Genomic DNA, 22,869 nt, shown 5'->3' on the forward strand with positions numbered 1-22,869 from the left:
AAAAGGCATGAAACCCATGGGTGGGGCTCATAGTCAAGGTCAGGGTGTCCAATTACCATCTTTGCCCATAGTCCCCATCATTTCTCACTGGTTTACACCCCAAGTCCCGATCTCAGGAGTCCTTCTGAGCATTGACTGCAAGTTCAGGTGAACCACCTGCCCCCAATCTAAGAATCAGAATATAGAATTTGATAACAGATGGCATCTGTTAAGAGGTTTAAGCTTCTGGGTCTTCCCAAACAGGTGAGCAGTTCCAGACCCAAAACCATGGCTCTCTGTCCCAGAGGCTTCACAGAACCGACTTAAGCAGGGAGGCAGCTCTGACTAAGGCACACAATCTCGAGAGCCTAGTTGCTTCAACTGTAACTGAATGTGAGGGTTACGGGAAATTCAACAATACTAAAAGATTTCTTGATACGCAGTGACCAAAAATTCAAAATCAAATGCATAATAAATCCAAGGTGTTTCCGGCAGGGCTCACCTGTGCTGCATTTCTTGGGTGAAAGGGGGTTGCACGTGCAAAAAAAGTTTAAGAAGCCCTAGTCTACATCCCCAGCATAGCTTTGGGGCCACTTCGAGAGGATGACTCAGTGCAGAAGAAATTTGAGTGTGGCAGAAATCCAGAGCAACCAAGTTAATACTTTATCTCTGAGTAGAAGTGAATTAGATTAAGTAGAAACTTCTATTTCTTAAAAGCATAATGGACCGAAAATCTGGATTCTTGTGAATTTTCAGGTAAATAGAATTCTGAAGACCCGCTTAATTAGGCCCCAGTGGATGTATGCAATGAACAACGTAATTTATCAAGCTGTGCATGCTTCGATCTCCGTTCTTATTCCAGGTTAGTGCCTGCTTTTTGGTCAAGATCAGCTTAAGGCTTTGGAGTCTATGATTCTGGTAACAACTCTGAAGAACTGTACAGGCCCGCCCACCTGCTGCCCGGGGGACTGAACCAAGGCAGCTGCAGAGCAGTCACCACTTAGGAGCTAGCAGAAAGTACGGAACCATAAGGCCAGGCGTCTTCCAACATGACCTCAGTGTATGCTTAGGAATCCCTGAGTATTTCTAGTTGATTTCATTCAGTGCCTGGTCCCCTCTCTGATGATCACGCAGTAGCGCTCCTTGGCTTTTATAACCTTCTGAAATGTTCAAACCACTTACTTCCCACATACATGCTCCTGTGGTGACTGAATAGCCCTGCCCTGAACATTGCCACTCCCTCCCTGCCCTGGAGGGAGGTTTAACCTCCAGGAGAGGCTTGTTAAACCCCAATACTGAATTCCCATCAGGTATTACCTCCATGCAGGCCGTTTTCACTAGGAAAGCAACCAAATGGTTGCTTGGAAAGCCTACTGGTACCTTTGTGAAACTGTCTGGCTAACTGCCATCTTCAGGCCTCAGAACCCCCACATATGAACTGGGCGTGCTTACCTTCATAGACTGGTGTGCACTACTAGTCTCCACTCCAGTGCTAGCTAGCAGTCCTGAGGGGATACACCGCTAGCCAAGCTCTGCAGGACAGAAAGCACACCAAGCCCTGGCCTTGCTGACCAACATTCATATCTCCTTCCATGACCGTATAGAGCTGAGCCCCCGCACGGAGCCTGTCTCTGCCGCTGAGGATAAGGTGGCTGAGGAGTGTCTCCCAGCAGGCCTGCTGGAGAGTGAAGACCAAGGAGCCTGTGGAGGGACCACAAACGCTTCAGGGTTTTCCCTGGAGCACCCGCAGGAAACGACCTTCCAGCTGAATGAGATCCGGCAGGAGACCGCCAGGTGAGCAGAGCCGGGGAAATGACCTGGCCAGCAAGACAGCTGGCTTAGTTGCCAAGTACTTCACCAGGGTCTCAGGAAAACTGACTGGAGGATTGGGGGCAGGGAGGGGGTGCTAGAAGAATGCTGTCTTTACTTTTCGGAATGAGAGCTGTGAGAGCCTTTCCACAAGCCACACAGAAAGCAGCATTTCCCGTTTCTGTGTCTTCCTTCAAGAGAGGGCCTGTGGAAAGTAACGGGGTAACACATGCAGTTGAGTTGGAGGGTGGATGAGAGGGAATCGATGTTGAAGGGTGTGGTGTTGAAATTATGTCCACAAAAGATACAACCCAAAGTTACAGCAAAGTAGTTGGTGTTTGTTCCAAATGATACCTTGCTGTTCATGAGCAATGGTTATGCTAATACTGCTTTAAATTTTATTGATAAATACTTAATATCTTGGAAGAAAGTTGGGTGCAGCCCTAAGAATCTCTTAATTTATATTAACCTCCTTGTTTATATGGGGCCATCCTCAGAGCTTACTACTGGATCTGCACTCAGGGATCATTCCTGGTGGGCTTGAGGGACCATATGGGGTGCCAGGGATCACACCCTGTTTGGTCGCGTGCAATGCAGACCTACCCGCTGTACTCTCTCTGGCCCGGATCTCTTAAATTTAATCTTAGGCAGATCTCATCCTTTGGGGGGAAAAAAAACCCTTACGTTGTAATTAATTGGTAATAGTGGCAAATTTTTAAAATGTGGGACTAGTGAGATAGCTCAAGTGGTGGCACCCAGGGTCAGAGTGATGGCTTAGAGGACTGGAACACACTTTGTGTTCAACCCCCAGCACTATGTGGGCCTACAAGCACAACCAGGTGTGGCCCAAAATGCACCCCGCACACCAAAAAAATTGGGCGAGTGCATACAGAGTATGTGAAAGGTCCTGAGTTCCAACTCAGATGGCCAGGTGTTGCCAGGAGTAGCCCAGAGTCTACTTTGGAGCCCACCTCACGGAATAACTCCAGTGAAACTCGGTAGTGTACTTAGTATTCCTTTTTCTTTTGGGGGGCTTATGGGACATAGCCAGAGGTGCTGAAGCTTATCCTTGGCTCAGGGGTCAGAACCTGGCAGGGCTTGGGGGATTGAACAGATGTATAAGGCAAGTGCCTTACCTGCTTGTACTAGCTGTCCAGCCTGCTTTTTCATTCCTGCTAAGGTTTATAATCACTAAAATCCCATTACTTATGGGTTCAAAGATTATTTCTCTTCACTGTTGCTACTCATTGTTACTTTCAGTCACACTAGAATCGTGTCAGCCAGCATATGCTTCCTACATAGTGTGCCCGTCCTTGGGGTCTAGGTCCTTAGCTGTTGCTGAGGAGAACCAGAGGATGGCAGTTCCTGCCCAGGGTGACGGTGAAACTTGTCAGCCAGTCCCTTCCTCCCCCCTCATCTGCAGGCAAGATGTCAGAAGCGGCATATACTTGAAGGCCAACTAAGCCTTGTCTTGTCCTAGGAAGGACCGTGCACAAGAGTTGGAGTCAGAAACTGCCCTAGTAGGAGTCCAGCCTGTATGAGTGAATTTACTTTTACCTTAGTATAATCTCAGCTCCAAAAGTGGTGTAAGAGGGGTCGGAGCGATAGCACAGCGGGTAGGGCGTTTGCCTTGCACGCGGCTGACCCGGGTTCGATCCCTGGCATCCGATATGGTCCCCCAAGCACCGCCAGGAGTAATTCCTGAGTGCAAAGCCAAGAGTAACCCCTGAGCACTGCTGGGTGTGACCCCAAAAAGCAAAAAAAAAGTGGTGTAAGAAAAAGTTACTTCCTAAAATTCGGTAAGGCATAGTGAATGCAGAAAGTATCTTTTTCTTCACCCCTCTTCTCCCTTCACTGTTTCACCAGGAGAGGGGCTCCCCTAGCTCCTGGGCTTAGTCCCCTCTGAGGAATGAGCCTGATTATTAGTTGAATGACTTGATCTGAGGAAGACATCCTGAAATGTCCAGATCATTCTACTGGCCGGGTTCTACTGATCATCATCAGGTTATCTTTATTTGGGGGGTCACATCCAGTGATTGCTCAGGGATCACTCTTGGCAGTGCTTGGGGGACTATATGTGGTGCCGATTTAACAGGGATCGGCCATGTGCAATCTGTACGACCTGATCTCCTGATCTCTCCAGCCCAGCTTACCTTTTGAGATAGTTTGAGACAAACTCCACTTATGCCCTGAGCACTGGACTTCCTTTCCAACAAAACACAAAAGGTGTGATGTGCATGCTGGAATCTGCTCGCATTTACTTCCCCACTGCACTGACCTTGGACTATGCCACCTTTTTTTTTTTCTAATCTTGAATGTTCAACAGATGTTTGAATGAATGGTATAAGGCTCTTCTCTGGATAACGACTTTTACTTTTAACCAGACTTTTGAAAGCCCTAAAGGAAAAAGAGAATGAGTACCAGAGTCTTAAACAGCAAAGGGTAGGATTGAAAACTCAAGAAATGCATCAGCTTCACTTCCGATTCAGCACTTGCGGTGAGTTATTTTTCACTTGCTCTGAATTACCTCAACTCTAAAACCCATTTCCTCATGAATCCTAAGGCCTTTTAAGAACAAGGAAATTAAGCACACGGAGTGGTAGACATCGGATTCCAAATGAAAGCTATTCTATAGCTAAAAATTATTTCAGTCCCTGAGAAATGAATCCAACAGCTATGGATTGTTGCATAATGTTGCATAATGTGTATTATTAGGACAGCTGAACGGACAGAGTTCATTCATGTCACACAGGAATATTTTATTTCATCCAATTTGGTTTTGTTTTTGAAAAGCTACACATTAAAACAAAAACATTATTATTATCATTATTGTTATTACAGAGAATCCAGTATTCTCTCATGGGTCCAATGAGCAGAGAGTAGAAGAACTTGTAGAGTGGTTACATATGCAAGAACTGGATGCAGATACAATTGAAACGGTAAATTCACAACCCCCAAAATTCATTTGCATACTACTCTTCCAACACAACTGCTAAAGTACTTGATTTTTGTTTCAGATTGTGGAAGAGGGTCTTACACTTTTTGATCTCCTAAATAATATCACTAAAGAAGATTTAAGATACATCAAACTACGGTAAGGATAAAACACTTGTGTAACAGAAAAATGACTTAAGTGACAAAGTACTGCTACAATTTCTCCCATTACTGAAATTCATTCCCTTTCCTATGACTTTGAAAGCAAAACTCTATTCCAGACTCAAGTTTTCATGTTAAAGGTAGAAAAAAACACAGGACGGGAAGAAGCTAAGGTATAGTCAGAGAAAAACGGATGGTGAGACAAGAACCATCCCTATCTGGTTGAAAGGAGTGGAGAAAAGGCATGCTATGCCATGCTACCTCATAACCTTCCTTCTAATGAAACTTATCACATCATCCTTAGCTAATTGCCTGTACAGATCACCCAGCACAGCCCTCACGGTACAAATGTCACCTCTCTACAGGGAGACAATTTTTTTTCTTTTTAGTGTGCTAGGGAATATAAACCTAGAATTATATATACTGTAATTTTAGCCAGATGAGCTCCTCAAAGGATTTTGTCTTTATTTTGCAGTGGCACCGCCGTCTACAAACTGTGGACTGCAATTTCCCAGTACAGACGAGATGTTCAAGGATCTTTGAAAGAAGTAAACTATTCAGCTTAGTTATCAGCTTCGATAGTTTTTCAAGCACTATTCTCATAGATGGTTTTATTGCATTAACATGTTTTAGGACTATGCCTTATGTAATTTGAATGTATAAGCCATTTGCCTATTTGAAATGAGTTTGAAGGAGTGTTATTTAAAATGTAATTGTCCTTTACCCTTCATTATAATAAATCGTTCTGTTAAAGAAATACACTTCAGTACTCATGCCATTACAAGGGGTGGGCTTACAAGGAATTGTTTTAAGAATATACATACATACATTGGATTACAATCATTATAAGTAAATCATTATAAGTAGAACCTCTAAAAAGACCACTTGAGGAACGTTCATTGAAACTATTACCTATTTTTAGATCTAAGTGGAAAAATAGGAACGCAAATAACCCACTGAAAGTGTAAACATCTTAACTAATAGACTTATACTTGATCCATTGATTTGCACCACGAACTTCAAAAGGTGGCTCACTGCTATAGATGTGATAGCCCAGCTCTTCCAGAGGCGGTTCTGGATCAGCAGTGGCAAACTGGGCAGCATCCTCAATTTCTTTCCTCACTTCAACATCAATTTCCTAAAAATAAGATTACAGTTCAAGAGATCTTTGAAACAGCAGGAGTTTAGGTACATAACTGAGTACTAACTGGTTAAATTCAAAGATTTTTTTTCCTTAAATGATGCAATGACCTACATAGGAATATGTGGGAATACCAGGCTTCAACATTAAAATTAAAACCTTTGCAAGGAAGCATCTATGAATTAAAAGTCCAATGTTTATTTTTAAGATAAAAGAATTATGCTAGCATACTTGGTAGTTTCCCATTTACTAAGGAAGCTTACCTAGGATGAGCAAAATTGTTTGTACAGAAAACTGCTCGAAAGGTGAGCCCACCTTTAAAGCCAGACTTTGAAAGCATTTAGGACTGTACCTTTAACTCTTCAACACTGGCAAGATTGTTGTTCACCATTCTATCCTTGAGAAGCATGATAGGATCACTCTTGCTTCTTACTTCCTGGATTTCTTCTCGTGTCCGATAACTAAAAGGAGAGTGGGGTTAGTTACGAGTAGGTGAGGCCAGTTTGTTCAGTATAATACAAGGCCAGGTGTTAAAACAGTATTCTGACAACAGGGACTAGATAGATACAAAGGCATGAAAATGGTGGAGCCTATTTACATGGTGAGGTAGTGGAGAGTTTCTGTGTGGTGAACAAAAACTTGGTTAACAGGTTCTCTAATTCTGTAATACTTCTTTCCTGACATCACCTGAAAGCCACTAAAAGGAAAGGTGCTACCATTTAAAATAAATTGGGAGACACACCCAACAGTGCTCAGGGAACCATATGAGATGCTGGGGATCGAACCTGGGTTGGCTTTGTGCAAGGGAAGCATCCTATCTCTAATAACAATGATACAAAATAGATTTATTTTTACTAATATTTTCCCTTATAATTCCAATCTACACATAAAGGCTGTCACCTTACATACCAGAACTACTTAAAAGTACAAGTAAAACTCCTAAGACCCTGTGTGTCCTTGTTCCAGACAACCAGCAGGACAATTTCCTATTCTAGCTCTTTACCTATGAGGGCATAGCGAATAATGTCCACAAATATTTTACATATTTTATGTAGCAACTTCTCTGCATTTTTAAATGTAGCTGCTGATATTAATATGGCATGCTCTATGATGTAGAGATTTTCAGAAGGCTTGCTATAGTAGGAGGCACTGCTCTCAGACTAAGACTACTTGACGCCAACTTCACTAATTCAAAAAACAAGTCAAAACATTGAAATGCCTCTTTTTCATGTGGGATGCACCACTCGAAGCCCACTCACTCTGGATACTTCGCTGGTTTCTCACAACCATACCTGACTCCAGGATCACTCATGCTGTGTCCGTGGTAACGGTACGTCTGTAGCTCCATAAGTATGGGCCCCTAAAACAATTCAAAGGAGAGGTTAGGTTAGGTTGCTTAAAACTTTTTCTCACTGCAGAAACTTTTACATGGCCCCAGGTTCATAGATATATAAGTCAAACATTGATAATAAGTCATAGATATTTACTTTGAAACGAAAAAAATGTTTTGGTTATGGGTCGCAAACTACAGTTTAAGAAGATAGGAGTTAGAAAACATGTAGAGCTCAATGATAATTCATAGGCTAAACTGGAGATAATGTAATATTCACATATATCTATAGGTCAGCTGAGTTGTTAAGAATTCATTGGTTGATATTTCTGAATTTTAATACCCACTTATTGCTTGTTTCATCCCATCACTTGAGGGCTACCTACTCCCAACGGTCCTCGGGGATCATGCAGTGCTTGAGTATTGAACCCAGAGCTCTAGCATACACTTCAGCCCTTTAAGCTATCTCCTTGTCTGCCTTTCATTTCATTTTCTTTTTTTCTTCCATTTCGAAGATTTTTATTTGGCCATAATAATTCTCACCATACTTTTTTTTAAAAAATTGATCACCGTGAGATTCAGTTACAAGGCTGTTGATTGGGTTTCAGTCATACAATGTTCCAATTCCCGTAAGAAATGGACGTTACGTATGTACACCAGTGTACATTTCCCACCACTCTACCCACCTGTCCCTCCCCCACCAGCTTGCCTCTATGGCAGGCACTTGTCTTCTTTTTCTCTTTTTCCTTCTAGGCATTATGGTTTGCAATATAGGTTCTGAGAGGTTATCATGTATATCCCTTTACCTACTTTCAGCACGCAGTTCTTGATCCCTTTACCTACTTTTAGCACGCAGTTCTTGTCCAGAGTGATCATTTCCAATTATCATGGTCTTACTGGTCCCTTCTCTATCCTAACTGCCCTCCCATCGTCTTTCTATTTGTGACAAGCTTCCATCCATGGACCAGTCCTGAACCAGTTCCTTCATTTTTAAGAAGGAACTGCCTATTTCATCAGCATTGCCTTTGGTTATGTACTGATACGTAATCCCTTAAAAACAGCTTAGATCTCATTTTTTTAAAAACCCTACTAGCAGGAAATGGCAGCCAGAAAAGGTTTAGCTTTTATCCTTAGGGTCAAGGATTAGTCTTTCCCACAGTCAGTACAACACTAGTAATAACTAAAAGGCAAACCTTGGGGTGTTGAAAGTGCACAGTCTCGAGAACTAAAGCTATAGGCTGGGAGGTTAAATGTTTGCCTCACATTCATTTCGTGCAGTGTTTTCCTAGGAGCTGGCACCCTCTCCGACTGCACACAAATGTGGCAGGTTGACAGGGCCCACGGCACTCAACCCCATGGTTCTGCCTAGAGGCAGGTACTCCTGCCATACTAGCTCTCTCGAGAGGATGACCTGGAATGCTGAGTCCAAGTGCCTGCGTTCTAAACCTGGCTCTGACCTGTTCTTAAATGCTCTGTGCTCATTTCCTCATTCTTATTATATTACCACAAAAAATAGCAATACTGACAAATACGCAGACTGAAAAAGACAATGCATAGAAAGGACTTAGCACTTCACTAATTTAAAAAATTAATTTTAAAAATGGCCTGATACAACAATCCCCTCACAAGTCACCTCACTTCCACGTTCTGCTGTAATTCAACAGCCATTTGCTTGGAAGCTGAGGGATTCTACACCCTCCCCTAATAATGCCAAGATCAGGCTTTGACCAGGTGGGAACAGTCAGCACACGCTACAAACCTGTTTGCACATAGTGTTGGCTCTCCCCACATTTTTTTGAGGAACTAGGTAGGAGAGAGAGAATGCCCATTGGCACCAAAACGCTATCGCAGACATGCTCATATTGCTGCTTCTAAGATTCGGTTTACTCTAGTTCCCTTCTCCACTGCCAGAACTGAAGGGCCAAGATTATTAGGAGAAAATACTAACATTATATGTTTAACTTATAGACCAAAGGGGGGAAAACCCATACTGATACTGAATGCCTACTTTAAAAGCAGAAGTGGCAGTGCCCAATCTGTTCATCCAAGGGGCCTATGATTGATGGGGATGGGATCTGAAAGCACACAAGTAAAGCTGAAGGCAAAAAAGTCATACCTGTCACAGTAAGGACAGGCAAAAATCCTAATGAAGCGGCAAAACATTTGTCCTAAATGGGGGCAACAAGGCAACTTTCTCAATAGGTGAACTACTGAAACCCCACACTGTTTGTAAAGGGACCCAAATCCATTTGGAGGGATACACAACTTCTACCGTTATCAACCTCAATCACAGCTACCTACTGAATGAATAAGAAAGGGTATTCCTTTTAACTTACAAGAGATAAATGCCATCAGATGTTGAGAGTCTTACCTTTCCAGATCTACAATGAGCAGCTGCAAACTTCGTCGCCTCCCGGACACATAAGACATCCATTCCGTCTACCTATTTATATACAGGAAAAGAACGGCTTAACTCATACGCCAAAACCATCTTAATTTTATATGACCTGCACTCAAGCGCTAAGGAAATAGAGCTCTTTGATGTGAGAGCCCAGCACAAATAAGTAAGATACCAAGCCACGAGGGTCTAGTGTGGCTCTGACAGGTGTCCTCACCCTCAGTCCTGGGATGAAGTCGCCTCTCTTGTAGTAATCTGTGCTGGCCGCTGCTCTCTCGACAGATGTTCCCATTCCATAGCGGTTATTTTCACAGATGAAAATACAAGGCAATTTCCACAAAGCTGCCATATTGTAAGCTTCAAAAATCTGACCCTGGAAATAAGTACAAGACATTCGAGTGACTTTATTTTACTCTTTATCTCTGGATTCCGACGTGGTCCATAATATTTGCTATTCTATGTGGCAGACAAAGATTTCATAAGGAATCAAAAGCTTTGTCCTCTGCAACCAACCTTTTTGGTGGTAAGGTAAAGTAGTATGCACTAAGGGTGCTGGGAAGCACTGCACTCTTCTTAATTTTTCATTTATTTTTTAATGAATCACCGTGAGATACAGTTACAGACTTACAAACTTTCATGATTACATTTCCATCATACAAGGATAGAGTAAGCACTGCACTCTTGCAACTATGGGAAAATGACAAACCAGGAGTACTGCCGGGATGGGAGGGGTGCAGTCAAGGCATTAGTATAGCTATAAAACACTGACAAAAAGGTCAACATGGAAAAATGTGACTACTTACTTTTATGCTTTATTATAAATTATATTGGACTAACTACAATGCATCCAGTCTGGTAAACACTTGGACCATAATGGGAAAAGCACAAGAAGTAACAGGGCTCAGGAAGTAACAGAAAAACTGGGTAACACCATAGTATCTAGAAAATAAGTCTGCATATTACACTACTGGTTTAGGAATTGTCCTGCCATGGGTAAAAAGGTAACAAGGTCCTACACAACAGAGTTAGAAAAAACTGAGGTACAGAGCCCCCACAAAACACTTGCAAAACATGACAAGAGGCAGATTTCCAAATCTGGCTATAAAATGAAATTTTAGGGGCCAGACGGTATGGCAGGTAAGGTCCTTGGCTCTGCATGCAACTGACCCAAATTCGATCCCCAGCACTACACATGGTCCCCCAAGCACAGCCAGAAGTGATCCCTGAGCACAAAGCCAGGACTAAGCCCTAAGCGCAGCTAAGTGTGGCCCCCAAAAAACCCAAGAAAGAAATTTTAGCTGACATATGAATGCCTGCCAACTCTACCTTTGTGTGTGTTTATATATTTCTAAATTTTTTAAAAGAACCGTGATTTACAAAGTTGAAAGTTGAGTTTAGACATATAATGCTCTAGCACCAATCCCAATTTCTCTCCACCAGTGTTCCCAAGTTCCCTCACACCCCACCAGCCTGCCACCTTGGTGGACACGTGAACATGTTACTTCTTTACAAACTAAATTATAACTTTAGAAATAACTTTTTCTATACTTTAGAAATACTACTACAATCAATAGTGGGAAGAATTCTACTCACCTGATTAGCAGCACCATCGCCATATAAAGTCAAACAGATCTCATCTTTTCCATTATACTTACAGGCCAGTGCAATCCCAGCTCCCAGGGGCACCTAGTATTAAGGACAATTGAAAAATGAATCACTGAAATCCATGAAGGAAGAAACAAATGCTCTGAATTTTGACTACCGACCAGACTCTGAGAGAGCAGTTGCTGCTCTCTATATCCCAACCCTATCCCCAATATTTTAAACAAACCAGTCAACAATTATGACATTCTATTTTAACCCATTAGGCAATAAATAACATTTGTGTAATAAGAGACTCAAGTATTAATCCTAAAGAGGCAGAAGTGGAAGTTAAATTAAAAAGTTTAGATTCTTAATATATTCGAAAACTAAACAACTCAGACAATCAGATGAAACGTTATACTACTGGTTTTGTATTATCCATGGATTGATGGGAACAAGAAGTATGGGAGCTAGTTTCAAGAGTGCCCGAGAACATGACTGGATAAAGAAAATGTGGTATATATACACAATGGAATACTACGCAGCTGTAAGATGAAATCATGAAACGTGCCGCTACAGGAGTGGAACTGAGAATCATGGTGAAGTGAAGTTAGTCAGTAGGAGAGGGACGAATACAGAATGGTCTCTCTCATGTGTGGGCTATGAGGAAACAGTAAGGGAGTAACAGTGGTCAAAGGCAACAGAACCTGAGGTCTGTAGAACTGAGCTTGCTACAGGCAGGGATGGGGCGTGAATGGGAGGAGACTCAGACAATGGGACGCTGTCTAAACCATGGGGCTTAACACTTTTAAAAAATTAGAACTGCAAAAAAAAAAAGACAAAGCAAAGAAAAAAATTAAAACTGCTTTATAAAGGAAGCTGGCTTCAGGCTTCTGGGTCCCCGAGAGCCTGATCTTCTTCTTCACTAGCAGCAGGGCACATGGATGTGTGCGTCCATGCACCTAGTCAGTATACTAAAGTATCAACTTAGAAGGTGTAGTATAGTACCACTGCTAGACACTCTTGTTGAGTTACTAAAAAGAAATATTTAAAAAGAAAATAAGTTACATCATCTGAATCCACTAAGCCAAATGCTAGGGTATGAAAAAGATCATTTACAAGCAACCAAGTCCTCAACTAAATCCGTTAGCGGGAACTTCACTGGGGTGTCAGCTACTTGAAAGACGCAGGCTGGAGCCAAATCTAGGAACGCGCTCAATCCTCCTCCCCTACCTGGGCTCCAACGATGCCATTGCCCCCGTAGAAGTTCTTAGCGTACATGTGCATGGAGCCCCCTTTTCCTTTAGCACAGCCTCCTCTTCGACCTACAAGTGGCAGGAAAAAACAACGGCTCAAAAAAATAAGCGTAGAAACAAAACGACACCCCAACTATTGACCACAGGCAATTTAAGACCGAGAAAGATGCCAACTACACAAGCACCTCCCCTCCATGCACACATGTCCTCCTCGTCTCCCCATCAGTTTCTAACAAGTCAGAAGAGTGCCCTGGCCCTGACTTTTCCAATCCTACATGCCCTAGCGGCATTCCCTCAGATGTTAACATGCTACACAGTGCTTCCGCAGGCCAACTCTATAAACACTGTCCAATTTCATTTCTGCTAGCCACTAAATAAACAGGTCAGGTGTCAATGGGCGACAAAGGCAAAAAGAATTATGATTCCTAGAATTAAACTGTTTCTGTGAAATGACTCAATTCACCTTCCCAGACTGCTAGATTTCTGCTGGCATGCTTAAGTGATACATAGTATTTTGGTTTTAAAGCTAACTTTTATTTTCTTTTTTGGCTTTTGGGCCGATGCTCAGGGGGTTTTCCTGGCTCTGCACTTAGGGATCACTCCTGGTGACCTTGGACGACCAGGTGTCGAACTCTGGTCGACCATGTGCAAGGCAAGTGCTCCATCTGTTGTACTATTGATCTGGCCCTAGAATTAATCTTTTTTTTTTTTTTTTGCTTTTTGGGTGACACCCAGCAATGCTCAGGGGTTACTGACTCTGCACTCTGGAACCACTCCTGGTGGTACTTGGGGGACCATCTTGGATGATGGGGATTGAACCCGGGTCAGCCACATGCAAAGCAAACACCCGAACAGCTGTACTATTGCTCCGGCCCCGAACTAACCTTTAAAAACTTTTACCTGAGGGGCAAGGTAACACCCAAATCAGTCATTTACTCAAAAGCATAAGAGCACCAAATAGAAAAAGGGATTTGGAGGTGGGGGGTTGTTTTACTGAAAAAGCTTCTACCTAACTCATAACATCATCTTCACAAGAGATTTGAAAACTTGGTTCACTAATTCCCTGTTTATAAAGAAACAGCAAACCTGTAAGCTCGGCAAGAATTTCTCTGACAGTAAGACCACGAGTTAAGGTAAAGCCGTGAGCCCGATAGGCCGTGATGAGATGGTCTGTGGGGTTTATGCCAGCCTCCAAGCCCACGCAACAAGCTTCCTACAAGAGAGGAAGAAGCAGCAACAAGTCAGTCCAATACACATTTTTGGATAAAAGGTTTTGCAGAATGTTATAAAATATTTAGCCTGCTGGAAGTCTGTAGGGTAACATTGGTTTGTCCTTTCTCCCTGGCCGCAGGGAGACTGCAACCATTCACAGTGCTCCCGAGGCATTTCTCTGTGTTTATCTTTAACCTCTTCTCTGCGCTCTCTTCCCCAGTCAATCACCACTTTCCCCTAAGCAGTACCTGTGACTTGTAAAGTCAAATTCCTCAGAAATCTCTGGACTTGTATTGTAAGGGAAATATTGCTTTTCCCCTTCCCTTATGTCCTTTTGCATAGTTTACTTCAGAGCAATGTCCTTTTTGTCTAGACACAGGAAGATAGTTAATGCTGTGCTTTTGTAACTTGGGACTCAATTGACTCCGAATAATATTCACTCCTGGGCATCTGTTTTCTCAGCTTAAACCTCAATTGCCCTTAGCTCCTAGCACCCCAAAAGCAGGATCCCAACGAGGGGCTGGATGAATCCAGGACAAGCTATGAGCTACCATGGTATCAAACTGAGCCAGGCCAAGTGCCATAATACTTAACTATAATTTAAGGGCATAATAATGGACAAATTTTGTCATGATCCAAAGAGTAACAACTGGATTAGGAACTGCTAGGGTTAGGAAAGACTAATCTGGCCTGAGCACTGTAGTTTGGGATCTATAGTGAGATGTCCCCAGAAAAACCACCCTACAAGCTTAATGTATCTCTTACTGTGTCCATACAAAATGACTAATATTAAGAAGTAGAAGTGAGCTGAATGTTTAAATGGTTGTTGGAATAAGGAAAGGAGAAACACACCCCTAGACTGTATTTTGCCGAAAGGCTTTCATATGTTGCTACCGGACATATGTGGTGGCTACCCCCAAGACTTGGAGGTTGAGGCTAGATGGGGGCTGTGAGATGGAGCGTGGAGAGACTGCATCGGGGAGAGGAGGAGACGGGACTGAGGGGTGGTGTGAGGCTGGCATGGGGAGCCGAGTGAGACTGGAACAGGCGTGAAGGGAGAATGGAATAAATGGCAGCTGATCACCCACCAGCCTGGCGGCCCTGTTTCCTCCTTCCTGTGTCTGTTGGCCGCGGCTACAGGCCGGGGTGGGGGAAGCAGCTCAAGGCCACTGAATGCAGGTGGCGGGCAAGAGAGACCGCTACCACCCAACCCGCACACTTATTTATATTGGGATTACACAGAGGTTTTCATTAATAACCAGAGAGTCGCTTTATTTTTCACCAGAAACAGGCCCAAGCCTGATGCTATAAACTGGCAATCCACAGATAGGCTGTTCCCTTCTGCCTAAAAAATGATTCGGAGGAAAAAAAAAAGTCTTGAATAGTTGTCAGCAATAAAATACCGTGGGAATTTTATAGGAAACTTGAAAACTCTGCCTTCTCTTGAGGAAACAAAGCCCAGGAAATTGGCCCTGCATGTCCACAGGGCATTGACACAGTGACCCCAGCCATGCTGTCCCTCTGTCTGCACCCTCCAAACGACAAACCGAAAACCTTTATCCCCAAAGTGTACCCTGAATAGGTGATCACAAATCCATCAAGGTGGAGATTAGTCAACAAAGAGAAAAATGTAGAAAAGGAGCAGTGGGCTACAGGAATCAATTCTTTCACCTCAGCTTTCCAGCAAGTTTCAACATTCGCGTTTTCCTTCCAACACCAGCCTGGTTGAAACCTTCTGCCACAGCAGGGTCAAAGCACAACACACCGAAACCATGCTTAAGTTTCTACCTCGACAGCTTATTACGGGTTCACCACTCACCTGCCCATCGTACAAGTGACAGAAGCCACGGATAATCTTCTGCTTGTACAGCTGATCTGCCTTTAACTCCATCCTGCGCACAGTCTGCATCATCCTGTAGTACTTGAGCCCTTCCTCCCTGGTGAGCACTGTTGTTTCAGGAGGACCTTCCTCCAGTCGGTGAAGGTCACATTTCTGCAAAGGAACCAACCAGTCAGGCATCTTCCAGCCACTACACTGTCAGCAGAGCCAACTCACGCTGAGGCCTGCGTCTGCTGCAAATAACATTTCATTTAAAAACTACTGGAGATGTGAACCAGAAACGCTGCCTGTTGCTACTGGCTCTTTAAATCATAAACCTCTTTAAATCATAAACCTCACTGAGTAATGGGATGGGATTTGGAGGAAGAAAAGTCGAATACGATTGTCAGTGAAAACCCCTGCAGCCAACTGAGTTATAGGTTAAAAGACAAACATGCGAAGAATCTTCTTACTCAGTTTCACTAAATCATATCCTAAACTTTGGAAATAATCTCGATGTCTTTCTGTTCCCAGCACCGTCTACCCCCCAAAAAACCAGCAAGTGGTTAAATAAAGTAAATTCTAATTTTTTATAAACTTCTCTGAACCTCTGATCTTAGAACACTTGGAAGAAAATGGTGAAAAAACCATGAATATCAAGATGTTTATCAAAGAGTATCTGGAAAACCCATGGTGGAAAACGAAACATGTCTTACCTTAATTTCAAACGTAGCATCATTAGCAAAATTTCGGGATGCCACCAGCACTCTGCTTGCCTTGAAAGATCAAAACACACAAAGAGATCAATGCTTTTTGACAGATCTTCTTGAAAACTACTATTCAAACTGAACAAAGGTTTATTACCTCAGCACTGGACTGTATCTTTGTGAGAAAGGTGAGATTAACCTGCTTGCTAAATGTACCCCCATGTATACATTTATATATTCCATTTATAGATGGTCTGTGGGGTTTATGCCAGGAATGTATATTCCCTATGTTCATAGTACAGGTTTTTATCTACCTATCACTTTACTTAAAAATATACATATTGATACAGCCAAATGGTAAATAAAAAAAAGTAAATACAGTGACATTGCTGGAAGCAAAATTTTTTAAAAAAAGAAAATTTACGGGCCAAAAAGTAGAAGGGTTAGATGCTTGCCTTGTATGTGTTTGATCCTGGTTCAGTGTCTGGGACAACATATAGTCTCTGGGTGTTAGATCCTGATTCAATCTCTGGGACCATATACAGTCTCCTGAGCACTGTCAGGAGTAAGCCCTGAGTACCACCGGGTTATGTCCCCCAAATAAAAGCAAGAACAATGTTTAAATACTAGAAATCAATACTTGAACAAGATGAAGAGATATCTCATTTAAAAAATCTAAGAGTAAATGAAGAAAACTGAGGATTGTGGTAAGAAGTAAAACTGAGGTAGATGAGAGGTAGCCAAAAGAAAGATTGTTTGGCAATCATGAAATAGACATGCCATTTCTGGCAACTTTACTTTATGGGGCCAAAAGTATTTCTTGCTTTGTGAAAACAATTTCCAGATACAGCTACAAAGACTGGTTTTTTGGAAACATTTAAAACTAGACACCAAACCAGCCAGGCAACAATAACTGAGAATCGGTGAATTTTTCTTTCCCAATCCTAAAGAGAAAACAAATAGTACAAAACAAACGTAATAAGGAGCAGGAAGCTAGGTCAAAGATTATGATAAAGAAAACTACTTAGACCTGTATTGCAAACCATAATGCCCGGAAGGAAAGAGAGGGTAAGAGGAAAAGTGCCTGCCATGGGCAGAGGGTGAAGGGAAGGTTGCAGGGAGGGGATATGGCAGAAGGGAAACAGGGAAACTGGGGACATTGGTGGTGGGAAACGGACTCTGGTAAGGGAATATTGTATGACTGAAAGTCAACTATGAACACTTTATAACTGTGACTGAAACCCAATCACCAACAACTTTGTGTATCTCAGGGTGTTTTGAGTAAAAGAAAACCACTTAGTTATCTTCTCTGTTTTGTTATTTTGAAGCACAAAAGAAGCTTCACCGATAACAGGTGGAAGCAGCTGAGCTGTTGTTAAAGAAGCTAAAAGTTGTATCCAAAGTGTGACTACATTTCTATTTGTAACTGGTGAGAAAAGATTACTGTTTCTTTTCTCTGGACAGTCCCTCAAAGCTGCTGTCAAGTGGACTTGGACTTGCTTTCTGTAAGAGGACTTTAAAATTCATTCCAATTCTGAAAAATTAAAACTTCAAAGTCCTACAGTCTTGGCAACCATTCAAGAGAAGGAGGGAAAACATTTCAAGCACTCCAGATTCTACTAGCATACATTAAAAATCTTACTACTTAAAATGTCAAAATAGTGGCAGTCAAGAGCTCACCAAAGGCATCATAATGAAAATACAAACAGTTAAATGTTTTAAATGAAATGCAACTTAAACCTCCGTGAAGGAAGAGCACGACAACTGAACTTCATTCAAAGATGCAGTCACAGGCATTTAGCTTGCACTCTGGGCAACATAAGCCACACTAGGCAAACCAGCTTTCAGTATAGAGACTCAATGTCTCTGGGCACCAACATCTAGTTTCTAAAGATGACAGCGAGTGGCCTGGAGTGTTAGGCAGAGGGAGTCACAATAGGACAATGTCACAAGGCTTCTACTCAGGCCAGCTTGCAGTGACCCCATGATTAGTCATAGCAACATTTTCACCTAGATTCTCCAGGTATAAGCTATCTGGCCTGCTGAAAGTGATGTGGCTCAGTGGAGAAGCACGACCTTGCCTGGGTGAGACCCTGGGTTCAATCCCCAGCAAGCACACACGAAAGAAAAACACCAAAAAATTGTAAAACACGCATCTAATTTAACTCACACAATGAGCTTCTTAAAAGAGGGGGAAATGAATGCTTTAAAGTATTTAAATTGGGGTTGAAGTGATAGCATTTGCTTTGCACTCGGGCGACCTGGGTTCGATTCTCAGCATCCCATATAGTCCCCTGAGCAATGCAAGGGCTAATTCCTGAGTGCAGAGCCAGGAGTGACCCCTGTGCATTGACGGGTGTGGCCCAAAAAGAAAAAAAAGTATATCAGTATAAAAATATATTTTGCTTAGACAAATAATGGAATGTTGTCTAAGGATCAAAAAGTACAGCAAATAAGGCACTTGCCTGGCATGTGGTCTACCCTTCGTGCCCCGTAGGGTCCCCCCAAGCACCGCCAGGAGTGATCCCTGAGCACAGGGCCAGGAAAATGCCCTGCACACGCCCAGATGTAGTCCAAAAAGCAAACATGAAGCCTGGGGCGAGTGAGGCGCTTATTGTCCATGCAACTGGCCTGGGGTGCATCTCAGACACTGCCAAGAGTAATTCCTGAGGACAGATGGAGGAGTAAGTCCTAAGCATCAGCGGGGGTGGCACAAAAAGGGAAGGAAGGAAAGAATGAAGGGAGGGAAAGAGGAAGGGAGGAGGGGAAAAAGAAAGGGGAAGGAAGGAAGGAGGGAAGGAAGGGAGGGAGGGGAAAGGGAAGGGAAGGAAAGAAGGGAGGAAGGAAGGAAGGAAGGAAGGAAGGAAGGAAGGAAGGAAGGAAGGAAGGAAGAAAGGAAGGAAGGAAGGAAGGAAGGAAGGAATCTAGGGAGCAAGAGAGACAGTACTGTGCGCAAGGTACTTGCCTTGTATGCTGCTGACCCTGATTCAATCCCTGGCCCTACATATGATCCCTAAGTACTGCCGGGAGGGGTCCTTTATAGAGCCAATAGGTGTGCCCCCCCACAAAAAAGGAATGAAATCTTACCTTTGGCAACATGGATGGAGCTAGAGGTACTGCACTGAGTGAAATACATCAGAGAAAGACAACAAATGGTTTCACTCATATGTGAAATAGAAACTGTCAACAAAACTCAAAATACATTCTGAGACTTGAACAAAACGGTGGCTACCAGAGAGGGAAGGGAAGGGATGGGGGTGGGGGAAGGAAAGAAGGGAGCAATTTTACAGCACTGAATGGTTTTAGAACTTTCTTTGGTGGTGGCTGTGGTGTAGTTTAGACACTGATGGAGCTCTGAAGCTATATAATCCTGAAACCTATGCCATTTTTTTTAACTAATGGTCAAACAATAAAAAGCCTAAACGTCTGTGATCCAAATTCACTGGAAACCAGGAAAGCAGTGGAACAGGAAATCTGTCCAGTGTCTGATGGTTTCAGTGTTTTCTTTCAAATAACATCTTTTTAGCACTAAGACCAACATGATTTTTATTTTATTTTTTTTTTTTTGCTTTTTTTGGGTCACACCCAGTGATGCTCAGGGGTTATTCCTGGCTCTGCACTCAGGAATTATTCCTGGCGGTACTTGGGGGACCATATGAGATGCCAGGGATCGAACCCAGGTCAACCGCATGCAAGGCAAATAAATGCCCTACCCTTTGTGCTATAGCTCCAGCCCCCCAACATGATTTTTAACAAGAGAACATAAAGGTCTGAAACAATCTTGAATGTTCTAAGCAGCCCTTATTAACACAGCCCGAACCTGATAACTGAACCCCCAGAGTGGGTACACCTGGGGCCCCTGATAGCAATGCTGGTGAACCCATCTGCTGGTGGGAGGGAAGCAAACTAGTACACAAGCTTTCAGCCCAGACACCCACCTAGAGTTCATAATGATTCACTGTCACGAGCGGGCCCAGTAACGTCTCCTTCGTGAGACTTCTTGTTACTGTGTTTGGCATATCGAATATGTCACGGGGAGCTTGCCAGGCTTTGCTGTGAGGGCGAGATACTCTCGGTAGCTTGCCGGGCTCTCCGAGAAGGGCAGAGGAATCGAACTCAGGTCGGCCATGTTGGCTGCGTGCAATGCAAATGCCCTACCGCTGTGCTACCACTCCAGCCCATGATTCACTGTGCCTTCATAAAATTAATGCTACAGACTAGGGATGTGGGAGTGGGGGGAGAGCAAGAGAGCCCCAGAGTGATTGATTTAAAAGAAGGAACCCTAAGAGGCAGGGAGAAAGCTCAGGGGTCAGGCGCACAAGCCCCATGTGTACAGGGACCAGGGTTCAATCCAGGCCTGAGCATTGCTTTCAATGCCTCCCACAGTCAACTGAAGAACGGCTGCACTAGCTCACTGTTTCTCATCCTCATCAAATAATTTTTGTTTGCGGGGGCCACACCCGGGGGTGCTCAGGGATCACCCCTGGCGGGACTCAGGGGATTATGTGGGATGCCCAGAATGGAAATCAGGTCAGCCGCATGCAAGGTAACCCAGGTAAAAACCACATGTACTATCTCTCTGGCCCCATCCTCAAAGAATTTTTTTTTGGGGTCACAGCTGGCCATGCACAGGGGTTACTCCTGGCTCATGCACTCAGGAATTACTCCTGGCGGTGCTCAGGGGACCATATGGGATGCTGGGAATCGAACCCGTGTCTGCCGCGTGCAAGGCAAACGCCCTTCCCGCTGTGCTATCGCTCCAACCCAATCATCAAAGAATTTTTAAGAGAAACATGTTAGGAATCTGTTTCCACTGTCATAATCTTTTCTAACTTTTTACTATAAGAAGTTCCAAGTCCACTCTATTTTTGTTTAATCCAGCTAGCAAAATCATTCCAATCCTGAACTCAGTTCATCTCTATTTCATTTGGGCTGCATTAAGATTGGGGGGGGGATGCTGGGGTCATGCCTAGCTGTGCTCTGGGCTTACTCCTGGCTCTGTGCTCAGAGGACCATTCTAACTGGCGCTGGCCTTAACCATATTATGATTTCTGATGAAAACCAAATTTTACTGAGATGAAGAAGATTGAATTTGTATTTCACGGCAACACGCTGCAAGACCGTAAAGCACAACCAAGAGTTCTATAAACTGTTGAGGGAATGACAGACTAGTTTTAAATATGACCTCTCTCCATTCAAGGGGACACAGAAGCGACAGGAAACTGAAACACACGTATACAACGTCCGTTTCCTGCAGGACCACCACTGATTCTAGCCATCTTCTCTTAATGCCGTCCTTAAGCACAGAACTAAGGTCCCGCTTAATGCTGGAAACCTACTTCCGTTACTTCCATTCAACTAAAAACCGAAAACGTGGAAATGAAATGAGAAAAGCACGTCAAAAACACCCAGCACATCTCAAGAGCTCAGTAAATACTGGCTACAGCATGTGTATGGGAAGAAATCCCTAATGGAGAAACGTGCTTCTCCTTCGGGTCGTCAAATGCCGAGGGCTGAGTCATCAGCGTGTGTCTGGTGGTGTTTTCCATCATGAGCTTCCAGGATGGGGCCCCATCCTACCCTCCCCGATCTCTGCCCCAGACCAAGCAGAGGTACCACCAAGTCCCGAGGGAGTGAGAGCCAGAACTGCCAGTCAGAACCTGGCCGCAGTCCCACCAAGTAATACGACCTCGCGGTGCCTAGCGGTCAAGGCCTGAAGCTTAGGGCGCGTCTTAAAGCGGGTGCCACCCATGGGATTAGCCGAACCCCAACCCTTGCAGGCACCACTACTTTCTTGAGCCCAATGTGTGTGTGTGTGTGTGTGTGTGCGCGCGCGCGCGCGCGCAATTTAAGGATACAACTGGACAGAGCTGAGCACATGCAAATAAAGAGCATTCATACCCGGGAACCCCAGTCCACACCCGCGCTCGCGGAATCCCAACGGCAGAACCCCGCGAGGCCCTCGGAAGGCTGGCCACTGCGGAAACAGAACACCAGGGTCTGTCCACCTAAAAACCACATCGTGCCAGGCGTCGCAGTACCCGGCGGGGCGGGTGGGCTGAGTGCGGACGGGATGCTCGCGGGGGTCGGCCCGGCACCCACGGCCTCCGGGCCAAGAAGGCACCAAAGTCGGCGCTCGGGGCCAGGGCGTTCCGCGGAACCCAGCTTCCCGGCAGACTCGGCGGCACCCGCTCTCCTCCGCCCAAGCCGGCGCCCACGGGCCGGGGCAGCTGCTCCTCCCCGAAACGGGCACCCTAAGGCCCTGGAAACGCGGCTCCCAGGTCCGATCCCACCTTTCGGGAGCCGGCAGCCCCCCACCCCCACCCCGGGATCTCGCTCGCACCCCACCCCGAGCGCCCCGCACGCCTTACGGGCTTCGGGGAGGCGCCGGCCAACACGCGGAAGACAGCGGCGAGCATCTTCCTCATAAAGCGTTGGAGCGTGGCGGCGGGAGAGACGTGTCCCGACGACCCGGGCGGCGCGGCCGGGCTGTCCCCAAGTCTCCTTCAGGTGCCCGCGTTCAAGCCCCGCCCCAGGC

At 44.4% G+C, this 22,869-nt stretch overlaps 2 protein-coding genes across 2 annotated transcripts in view; one reads left to right on the forward strand and one right to left on the reverse strand.

Moving 5' to 3' along the window:
- The window catches only part of MAP3K15 (mitogen-activated protein kinase kinase kinase 15), a 61,068-nt gene extending 55,471 nt beyond the window's left edge, over positions 1-5,597 (forward strand). The window contains exons 24-30 of the mRNA XM_056131130.1: positions 736-841; positions 1,584-1,773; positions 3,113-3,211; positions 4,173-4,285; positions 4,630-4,727; positions 4,806-4,882; positions 5,360-5,597. Of these exons, the coding sequence (XP_055987105.1) occupies positions 736-841; positions 1,584-1,773; positions 3,113-3,211; positions 4,173-4,285; positions 4,630-4,727; positions 4,806-4,882; positions 5,360-5,450 (774 nt within the window). The 3' untranslated portion in view covers positions 5,451-5,597. The remainder of the gene's footprint in view (positions 1-735; positions 842-1,583; positions 1,774-3,112; positions 3,212-4,172; positions 4,286-4,629; positions 4,728-4,805; positions 4,883-5,359) is intronic.
- PDHA1 (pyruvate dehydrogenase E1 subunit alpha 1) lies at positions 4,527-22,869 on the reverse strand. Its single transcript, XM_056131254.1, has 11 exons — positions 22,703-22,869; positions 16,341-16,400; positions 15,625-15,798; positions 13,680-13,806; positions 12,571-12,662; positions 11,347-11,439; positions 9,971-10,126; positions 9,727-9,798; positions 7,318-7,385; positions 6,378-6,486; positions 4,527-6,022 (listed from the first exon to the last, which is right to left on the reverse strand). The coding sequence occupies exons 1-11, from the start codon at positions 22,757-22,759 to the stop codon at positions 5,858-5,860; spliced, it is 1,173 nt and encodes a 390-aa protein (XP_055987229.1). The 5' UTR covers positions 22,760-22,869; the 3' UTR covers positions 4,527-5,857.

The sequence above is a fragment of the Sorex fumeus genome, unplaced genomic scaffold (genome assembly GCF_029834395.1).
Source record: "Sorex fumeus unplaced genomic scaffold, SorFum_2.1 ptg000086l, whole genome shotgun sequence".
In the NCBI taxonomy this organism is placed as follows: Eukaryota; Metazoa; Chordata; class Mammalia; order Eulipotyphla; family Soricidae; genus Sorex; species Sorex fumeus.

Bases quoted from the DNA above. Each gene is read 5' to 3' on its own strand.
- PDHA1 (XM_056131254.1), bottom strand. From the start codon at position 22,759: ATGAGGAAGATGCTCGCCGCTGTCTTCCGCGTGTTGGCCGGCGCCTCC. The intron at 16,401-22,702 runs GTAAGGCGTGCG...TGATCTTTCAAG, and splicing joins CCGGCGCCTCCCCGAAGCCC to GCAAGCAGAGTGCTGGTGGC. The intron at 9,799-9,970 runs GTGAGGACACCT...GTATATAAATAG, and splicing joins ACTTCATCCCAGGACTGAGG to GTAGACGGAATGGATGTCTT.